Source organism: Nannospalax galili, unplaced genomic scaffold, assembly GCF_000622305.1.
Source record: "Nannospalax galili isolate Female #2095 unplaced genomic scaffold, S.galili_v1.0 scaffold842, whole genome shotgun sequence".
In the NCBI taxonomy this organism is placed as follows: domain Eukaryota; kingdom Metazoa; phylum Chordata; class Mammalia; order Rodentia; family Spalacidae; genus Nannospalax; species Nannospalax galili.
In genome coordinates, this window is record NW_008349291.1 from 1102321 (window position 1) to 1112522 (window position 10202).

At 48.5% G+C, this 10202-nt stretch overlaps 1 protein-coding gene across 5 annotated transcripts in view; it reads right to left on the bottom strand.

Annotated features, from left to right (window-relative positions):
- Positions 1–1290: 1290 nt before the first annotated feature.
- Positions 1291–10202, bottom strand: part of Ssc5d (scavenger receptor cysteine rich family member with 5 domains) — a 22473-nt gene continuing 13561 nt past the window's right edge. For all 5 annotated transcript variants that reach the window (XM_029570177.1, XM_029570176.1, XM_017801565.2 and 2 more), the window contains 2 exons: positions 5279–5443; positions 1291–2657 (listed from right to left, as the gene is read on the bottom strand). In XM_029570177.1, the coding sequence (XP_029426037.1) occupies positions 1372–2657; positions 5279–5443 (1451 nt within the window). In that variant the 3' untranslated portion in view covers positions 1291–1371. The remainder of the gene's footprint in view (positions 2658–5278; positions 5444–10202) is intronic.

Consider the following 10202-nt stretch of genomic DNA (forward strand, 5'->3'; position numbering starts at 1 on the left):
ATTGTGTACTCTGTTCTCTAAGCTGGGCACACAGCAAGCAAGACAGCTTCCTGTCCACACAGAGCTCCGTCGCTGTCAGGATGGCCATCATGATCACCACTGCGTGATCCTCCATTGCTGTACCACACTAGTGTCCTCAGGTTACCACCATCACCTTATCATAATCCACCATCACCACCGCCCCAACACTATTGTCATCACACCCATCGCCACCATCATCATATCATCACTGTCATCACCTTCACTGTCAACACCATCAGCACCATCACTACTGTCATCCCCCTCCTCATCCCTGCTGCCATCATCCATCACCACCACCAGTACCTCATCATCATCACCACTAAAACCACCATCACCACCGCCATCATCACCTTCACCATCAATATCATCATCACAATCTCCAGTATCACCATCATCATCGTGCTCATCACCACCACCACCACTCCATCACCACACATCATCACCTTCATTACCATCACTACACTACCACCATGCACTAGCACCATCACATTCATCATCACCACTATATCACCATTACCTCATCATCATCTTCACCATGGACACCATCATCTCCATCACTATCACCACCACACTCATCATCACCTTCACCATAATCGACACCATCACCACAATCATCACCGAAACCATCATCACTATTATCACTACAATACCCTTTACCATCGTTTTCACCATGAACACCATCATCATAATCTCTATCATCACACTCATCACACCATCATCACCTTCACCATAATCAACATCACCAACACCGTCATCACTATCACCACCTAAACTCCATCACCTTCACCATCAACAACATCATTACATCACCATCAGCACCATCTATTGCTTCATATTCATCATCATCATCACCATCACCATTATCATCATCACAAACACCATCATCACCATCACCACTTTCACTCTATCACCATCATCACCTTTACCATCACCAATATCATCACCATCTCACCATGATCATCATGACCATATTATCACCATCACACCATCACCACCATCAACATCACTGCATCACTGTCACAGCTCCATCCTCCCATCCATAGTACTATGACCCTATCATTATCATGATACCGTCAGCACCATCACTACCACTATTTCCTTCATGTTCATCATCATCACTACTCTCACCACCATCACCATCATAATCCTCACCACCATCATGATTACAGCCAGCATCATCACACCACCATCATCACTACTACAGCACATTAGTATCCACAAATCAGGATCAATCTTATCAGTCTGTCTCTCCAGGCTCCCCGGAAACATCATCCACACTTTCTTTTTCATTAAATATTTTGGTTTTCTTTGGTTTAAGAATGTCTTAAGCATTCCAAATTTTGGAGTGGCTCACACATCCCCCCTCAGAGGCCTCTCCTCCTCTGTGGTGGTGATGGTGGGCATGGGTGTGCTAGGGGGCCACGCCAGTCTCTTTACAGTCTCACCTAACTGCCCCAGACCCTGGGCAGCCTCTACCAATCGGACCAGCCCCAGCCCCAGGGCTTGACGCTCCTGCCGGTCCTGTTCCAGAACCTGGGTCAGCCTCTGCAGTTGGTCACCCACCTCCCTCACAGCAGCCACCAGCTCCACCAAGATTGGTGGCTCACAAGCCATGACTCTTACGGGTGGTGTTGGGGACACACATGGGCCAAGAGGGCCTGGAATGTGATCAGGGCTTGGCCCCAGAGTGTGGTGGTCAGGGGAAGGTTGATCCAAGGGGTGGACCATGGAGGAGAGGTGAAGGTCAGGGTTCACCGTGGGGTCAGAGGCTGAGTGTGGGGTCTGAGCAGATGGGCTCTGACTGCTGAATGGTTTGAAGTCTTCTGTGAATGGTGGGTCCATGCTTGGAGCTGGAGAGGGTTTGGAAGGGTCAGAGTCTGAAGCTGGAGAGGGTTCTAGATTCTGTACATGGGATGTGATTGTGTGAGGGGCTCCCACAAAGATCAGGTCGGGGTGCAGGCTCGGCTTGCCCCTCACTGCTGGAGGGGGAGAGGAAAGTTCTGTCACCAGGGAGGGTGGAAGGGACTTTGTAGTGATGGCAGGAGTTGAGCTGTGGTGAGTGATGGGAGGTTGAGGATCTATGGTGGGGTGAGGGATCGTGGTAGGGTGGGGCGTGGTGGTGGGGTGAGGGGGAGAGGTTGGGTGTGTAGTGATGGTGGGGTTCGTGGGGAGGTCTGAGGACTCAGAACCCTCTGGTTCTGTATGGGGGGGTGGCGTTGTGCCCAAGTCTGGGGTTGTATCGGATCCTGGGGTCACCTCTGAGGTAGGGAAAAGGCTGGTCCCCTCTGTCAGTGCAGAAGAGTCAGAGGTCAGTCCTTGGGGTGAGGTGGATGGTGGGCTGGGTGAGTGCTCCGGGGCCAGAGCTGGAAGTAAAGTGACATCCGGCGTAGACAAAGCAAGATCAGATGTCATCAAGGGGGTCAGTCCTGGGGTGGCTGGAGACGCGTCTGGAGGGCCAGTGGTCACCTCCGGCTTTGAAGCCGTGTCTGGGATGAGTTGTGGCCAGGAGCCAGAGGTCAGCTGTGAGTCAGAAGGCCCCGGCAAGGCAGAAGGGCTTGGGGACGATGTGGTGGGCGCTGTCCTGGGTGCAGTGGGCCGCAGCAGTCGGCGCTCAGGACTTGGCTTCCTAGGTGAACCTGGAAGAGGAGGAGAGACTGAGATCCGCCTGAGGTCAGGCTGCCCTGCCCACCGTGTCCCGCACTGCCCACTTGAAGAACCGACCAATGGGAAGGCAGAAGGATGTGTGACATCATGGGTCACCAGCAGATTTCACTAGGCCCTAGTGCCCCTCCCTCCTTGCCTCCTCTGAGCCTCCTGGCGCCACCTGGGGTCCTCTTCAGGAAGGTGCATGGATACAAGGTATGGAGGAATCAAGATGTGGGGTCACAGGGATGCCCTGGACGTAGAGGAGAGTAAGGGGACCAGAGACATGTTGATGCTTTGGGGTGCAGAAATATGATTCTTGGGCAGAGGGCTGGGGCTGGAACAGAGAGCCTTATGCTTGTTAAGCAAGTGCTCTATCCACTGAGGTACAGGTCCAGCCCAACATAAATGTTTTCATTTTGTTGTTCTGATCAGGTCCCACTATGCCACCCAGGTCTTGAGTTCTGGATCCTGATTCCAGAATTTAAATTTTGGTATTTAGTTCACCATGGATTTCTTTTTGCATAATTTATTATTTATTTTAATTACTTTTAGTACTTTAATTACTTTTATTTTGTGTGCATATGTGTGTGTGTGTGTGTGTGAGAGAGAGAGAGAGAGAGAGAGAGAGAGAGAGTGCTTGTGGGTGCATGTGCCATGGTGCATGTGTGGAGATCAGAGGACAACTTTGTGGAGTCAATTCTCTTCTTCTACTATGTGGGTCCTGGGGATCGAACTCAGGTCTTCAGACTTGGCAGGGAAGCACCTTTATCTGCTGAGCCATCTCACCGGCCTGTGTGTAAGGTTTTCTACATATGCTCACTAATTTAGTTCTGTCTCTCCTATTTCTGAAAGTCTCCTATTTGTGTCTTGGTTGATTCTGTCCCCCCATCACTTCCTTACCTCCCTCTCTCATGTTTTTTTAAAATTTAATGTGTATGAGTGTTATGCCTGCATGTATGTAAATGTACCTGTGTCATGAAATGCCCGTAGAGGCCAGAGGAGGGCATCAGATCCCCTGGAACTGGAGTTGGTGCCATGTGGGAGCTGGGATTTGAACCCAGGTCTTCTGCAAGAGCAGCCAGTGCTCTTAACTGCTAAGCCATCTCTCAGCCCTGTCTCTCGTGTTTTGAGACAGAGCTTCACCCTATAGCCCAGGTTGGCTTCTAACTAGATCTTGCTGAGTAGTGTAAGCTGGCTTCAACCCCGTGATCCTCTGACCTCTGCTCCCTGAGAGCGGGGATTACAGATGTATACCTCCATGTACTCATGGCTTGCTTATTCTTTTTCAGGATTTCCTATTAGCCATGTGTGGTAGCTCATGCCTGTAATCACAGCTCTCTGGAGGATGAGCCAGAATGATCTCAAGTTTGAAGCCCATTTGGGTTATAGAGTGAGTTCCAGGCCAGCCTGAGTTACACAGTGAGACCCTGTGTGATAACTAAGTTTCACTGTCAACCTGACTAGATTTGGACTTAAGGGACATAGCTCTGGATATGTTTCTGAGGGTGGTACCAGCAAGGTTTAACTGAGGAAGGAAGACCTATTTTTAAAAATTTTTTGCTGGCCTTGAACTCACAGAGATCCACCTGTCTCTGGAAGACCCATCTTAACAATGAACAGCACTAGCCCCAGCACTGGGGTACCAGACTGAATAAAAGAAGAAAGCAAGTTCAGTCCAAGCACTTATCTCCCTCTACTTCCCGAGATGGGATGGGATGTGACCAGTTGCCTCACGTGCCTGCCATGCCTTCCCCACCATGATGAGCTGCACCCTCAAACTATGAGCCCCCGCCTCCAAACCTCTTCCCTCCCTTAAGTTGCTTGTGTCCAGTATTTTGTCACAGCAATGGGAAAAGTAACTAATATAGCTTGTCTCAAAGAACAAGACCAAACACAAAGTGACAAACCACATTCCTTACTATTTTCTTATTTGTCACAGTGACTTGCAGAGTCTAGGCTCAGGCCTTTGTGGCCACCCTACTGACATTCTGGTCTGTGTGATCCTTTGCTCTGAGAGACTTCCCACACATTGTGGGATGTTTAGCACTATCCCTGGCCTCTACCCATTAGGTACCAATGAAGGACTAGAGGTGTGGTTCAATGATACAGTGCTTACCTAGTGTGTGCAAGGTCCTGGATTTGATACCAGGACCATTAAGAAAAATATTAGGTGTCAGGATAGCTCAATGGGTAAAGGTGCTTGCCCACCAAGCCTGACAAACTGAGCTCATCCCCAAGACCCACTAGATGGAAGGAGATGGAAGGTGACGGAAGGAGAGAATAGACTCCTATAAGTTGTTCTATGACATCCACACACACATGCCATGACACATGTGCCTCCCTCCCATAAATAAATGCAGAAAAAAATGGAATATTAGATACCAATGACTTCTGGCTTCCAGTCATGACAACCCCAAATGTCTTTGGACATTGCCATGTGCCTCCTGGGTAGAAGTTCTCTAAGTGAAACACTTCTGTTCTAAATAATAACCTTTGTTACAGGCCATTCCTCTGTTGGTCCCCTTGGGTTAAGAGTTGGGTTACTTCTGGGAACCGTCTCTCCACCTCACAACACCTATTCCCCAGGACCCCCGTCTCACATATGCCTCACCTGGGTCCCAATGAGCCCTTGGAGCTGCAGAGGGGTGGTCTGGAATTTTTGGGGTGCCAGTCGTAATAGTGGTTCCAGGTCTGGTTGTGGTGGGGGTCCCTTTAGACAGACCCCTTCCTGAAGGTGTGTCCCATGTCCAGGAAATCTTATAACGACCCTGGTCACCTGCAAAGATGTGAAGAAAGAGTTGAATCTCCCCTCTTTTTTGACCCCACTTGCTTAGCCCAGGGCAGACGTCATCACGGCCGGGACTGACCCATCACTCAGCCTCCTCTTCAATTTTAGGTCACCTTGGCCAACAGTCAGGGCGCTCTTAGCCACCAGAAGCAACAACTGACAAAACCACTTCATAAAATAAAGACACTTATTATTTTGGTTCCCAAAGCCCCCGACCTTATAGGGTGAAAACCCTCATGACTATAATGAACCACCTGGAACATCTATAATTCTATTTATAATTCTATTTTTCAGGTAGCACAGACTGGCCTTGAACTCACTATGCAGCTAAGGCTGGCCTTGAGTTCCTGATCTTCCTTTACAATTATGTTTATAGAGGCTGGAGAGATGACTCAGCAGTTAAGAGCAATAGCTGCTCTTGCAGAGGACCTGGGTTAGATTCCCAGCACCCACATGACAGCTAACAACCATCAGTATCTCCAATTCCAGGGGATCCAACACCCTCTTTTGGCTTCCACAGGCATTGCATACATGTGGCGCACTTACATACATGCAGGCAAAATACTCATATACATAAAAATAAATAAAGCAAAAAATTAATAAATCACATGATCTATTTATTTGTGTGTGTATGTATGACATGCATGTCATGGCACGTGTGTGGTGGTCAGAGAACAACTTAGGGGAATCAGTTTCTCTTTCCACTATATGGGTCCTGGAGATTGAACTCAGACCATCAAGGTTTGATGGCAGGTGCCTTAACACACTGAGCCATCTTGCTGGCCCAGATTCTTGATCTTCTTACCTCTACCTCACCAAAGCTGGGCTTACAGGCATGTACCACCATGCCCAGTTTTATGTGATGCTGGAGATGGAATCCAGGGCTTCATGGAATAAAGGAACCACTCAACTGAGGCACATGCCCAGCCCCTAGAATACTACTTTCATATGCTTTTTTTCCCCTCTGAATACTCTGGGAGAGTCTTTATAGAACAATTTTGTTTGGTCTTTTTGAGACAAGGTCTCATTGTAGCCCGACCTGGCCTGGAACTCACTATGTAGACCAGGCTGGCTTTGAACTCACAGACTTCCACCTGCCTCTGCCTCCCGAGTGGTGTGATGGTGCACAGCTTTAATCTCAGCACTCAGGAGACAGAGGCAGGTGGATCTCTATGAGACCATGTCCAGTCCAGTCTACATAGCAAGTTCCAAGTCAGCTGGGGCTATAGGGAGACCTTGTCTCAACAAACAAACAAGCAAACTCTAACCCCCCAGATAAATATAAAATTTAAATAAGTAAATAATTTTTTTTTAAAGTCTGGACTATGCAAGTTTTCCCTCATAGGCACTTTTGGTCCTCTGAGAATTCCCTTCCTGGGCAAGTTTTCCCTCATAGGCATTTTTGGTCCTCTGAGAATTCCCTTCCTGGGGCCAATAAGAGGCTTAGCAGGTAAGGGAGTTTGCTGCCAAGCACAATGACCTGAGTTCAAAGCCAGAAGCCACACAGTGGTAGGGTAGAAGGAGAGAACTGACTCCTGCAAGTTGTCCTCTGATCTCTACACATGCACCATGACATGTACACACATGATATGTACATACATACACAAATTAATTGAATAATTAATTAAAAATAATTCCCTTCTTGCCGTCCTCTGTTGGAGAATACCACGTTTCTTTTTATATTTTTATTATTTATTATTTTATGTGTATGTGTGTATTGCCTGCATGTAGGTAAGTGCACTCATGTCATGCAATGCCCGTGGAGGACAGAAGAGGCTGTCAGATCCCCTGGAACTGGCGTTACAGACAGTTGTTAGCTGCCATGTGGGTGCTGGGATTCGAACCCGGGTCTTCTGCAAGAACAGCCGGTGTTCTTAACCACTGAGCCATCTCTCCAGCCCTGAGAATACCATATTTCTGTGACGTTTCCTTGATTTCTTTATTCTAATTAGTCTTGGTGTCCTGCAGCTGTCATTGGTTGGCAGTAAAGAACTCTACCAGCCAATGGTTTTCTGTTCTCAGTGATTTCACAGTGTTCACAGTGCTTCTGCTCACTGGATTAGGACATGCACCCAGCTGGCTCTGACCCCCGTGCAGTCCTGACTGGAGTCTGTTGGAATCAAACTCTAGATTCCTACTTCAAACACAAGCACACATCTCATCCCAATGAGTGAAAGGCGTGAAACAGGTTGACATGATAGTGCATGCCTGTAATCCCATCACTTGGGAGTTTGAGAGTGAGTCTTTCCTGGGCTACATAGTGACTTCCAGGATAGCTTGGGTGACAGAGCAGACTCTGTCTCAAAAACCGAGAAGTTCGAGCGTGGTGGCGCACCCCTTTAATCTCAGCTCTAGGGAGGCTGAAGCAGGCCAATCTCTTAGTTTGAAGCAAGTTCCAGGCCATCCAGGGAGACCTTGTTTCAAAACAAAGCAATAAAACAAACAAAACACAAAACAAGAGTTAGAAGATAGTTCAGTCTGTAAAGTGTTTGCCTTGCAAACAGGAGGACCTGAGTGTGAGCCCCAGAACACACTTTTTTTTTAAGCCAGAGAAAAAGAATCGGGCTGGAGAGATAGCTCAGTGGTTAAGAGCACTGACTGCGGGGCTGGAGAGATGGCTCAGTGGTTAAGAACACTGGTTGTTCTTGCAGAAGACCCAGGTTCAAATCCCAGCATCCACATGGCAGCTAACAACTGTCCATAACTCCAGTCCCAGGGGATCCGACAGCCTCTTCTGACCTCCGCAGGCATTGCACAACATGGGTGCACTTACCTACATGCAGGCAATACAAGCACACACATAAAATAATAAATAAAACGTTTTTAAAAAAGAGCACTGACTGCTCTTGCAGAGGACCCGGGTTAAATTCCAAGCACCCACATGGTGGCTATGAACTGTCCTTAACTCCAGTTCCAGGGGAATCTGAAGCCCTGTTCTGATCTCTGTGGCATTGCACGACGCAGGTGCACTTGCATACATGCAGGCAATACACTCATACACATAAAATTTTTTAAAATTTAAAAAATAAATGCCAGAAAAAAAAGCCAGGTGTGGTGGTGCATGCCTTTAATCCCAGCACTCTGGAGGCAGAGGCAGGCAGATCTCTGTGAGTTAGACAACAGCTTGGTCTACATAGTGAGTTCCAGGCCAGCTGGGGCTACAGGGAGACCCTGTCTCAAAGAGATCAGAAAAGGAAAAAAAAAAGCACGGTGTAGTGGCTCTGGGGAGGTGGAGATAGGAGATCCTAGGGCTCACTGGCCAGCAAGCCTAGCCTCACTGCTAAGCCTCAGGCCAGTGAGAGAGCCTGTCTCAAAATAAGACGGGGGACTGGAAAGATGGCTCAATGGTTAAGAGCACTGGCCACACTTGCAGAGGATCCTGGTTCAGTTCCTAGCACCCACATCACAGCCAATAACAGTCCATAACTCCAGTTCCAGGGGATCCAACTCCCTCTTTTGATCTCTTCTGACTTTACACAACATGAATGCACTTACATATACATGCAGGCAAAACACACACAAAATAATAAATTTTTTTAAAAAAAATTTTAAAACTGGGTTGATGAGATGGCTCAGAAGTTAAGAGCACTGGTTGCTCTTCCAGAGGACCCAGGTTTGATTCCCAGCACCCACATAGCAGATAACAACCATCTGTAACTCCAGTTCCAGAGGATCCGACACTCTCTCCTGGCCTCTTCAGGCTTTGCAAGATGTGAGTGCATTTACATACATCAGGCAAAATACTCATACACATTAAATAAAAATAAGTTTAAACAATTTTAAACCAGGATAGATGGTGCCTAAGAAACGATACCAGAGGCTGACCCCTGGCCTGCACACACATTGCCCATGCCCACACATTACAGTGACACACAAACATGCACACACATACATACACAAAACAAACAAAGTGAATTGTTTGAAACGGAGTGCCATCCCGAGTTCTGACTTCAAGCAGAACTTCCTTGACCTCCGCAGGTCCTTTGTTCCTAAACGAGGTGCACACAACCTAATTGCTCAGTTGCATGGTCATGGCTGTCTAGCAGAGTTTGAAAACTCTCCTTGAATCTTTCCAACAATCCTGGAACCCCAAGTGTTTCTCTGCCTCTCTCCCCGAACTCCAGAGGAAGAAACTGGGTCTCGAAAAGGCAGTATCATTTTTTTCCTTTGCTACTGAAGGTGGAGTTTTTCCTGTCCTTCACTCACGCTCTGCACTCCACACCCTCTAAGTTTTCCTGCATATAGCTGTTGTGGGTCCCTGTGTATCTGATAACCCTTTTTCTGCTCTTCCCCAACCTCCTGGGCCGGCGGCCTGGCAGCTGCAGGTGCAGCATTTGGCGGATGCCACCACAAGGGGCCGCTGCGGGACAGCGAAGCCGCCCAGAGTGCAGCCAGGCTCTGGAACCTTGTCTACACGGAGCGCCTGGGGAGCTCGTTTCCAGCTCCAGCAACCCAATGCTCACCTCTACTTCCAGTCTGATTCCTCCCCGACCCTGGCCACTGATCCCTGGGCCTGGCCCCTTGCCCGGCTCTGTACAATTCTGCCCTCCACAAGGCCGAATCCAGGTAGCCAATCAAAATGTGGAGCGCTCCCGTGACGTCACGAGGAGCCAGGCAGAAGAGTGGCAGAAAAAGGCGGGAAAGGACGCAAGCACTCCTCCTGAAAGGACAGCAGGGCTGAGACTCCTAGCAGTGACAGAGGCAGAGATGAAGAACGGGGAGGGGGGGGAGGGGTCGGGGAGGACGG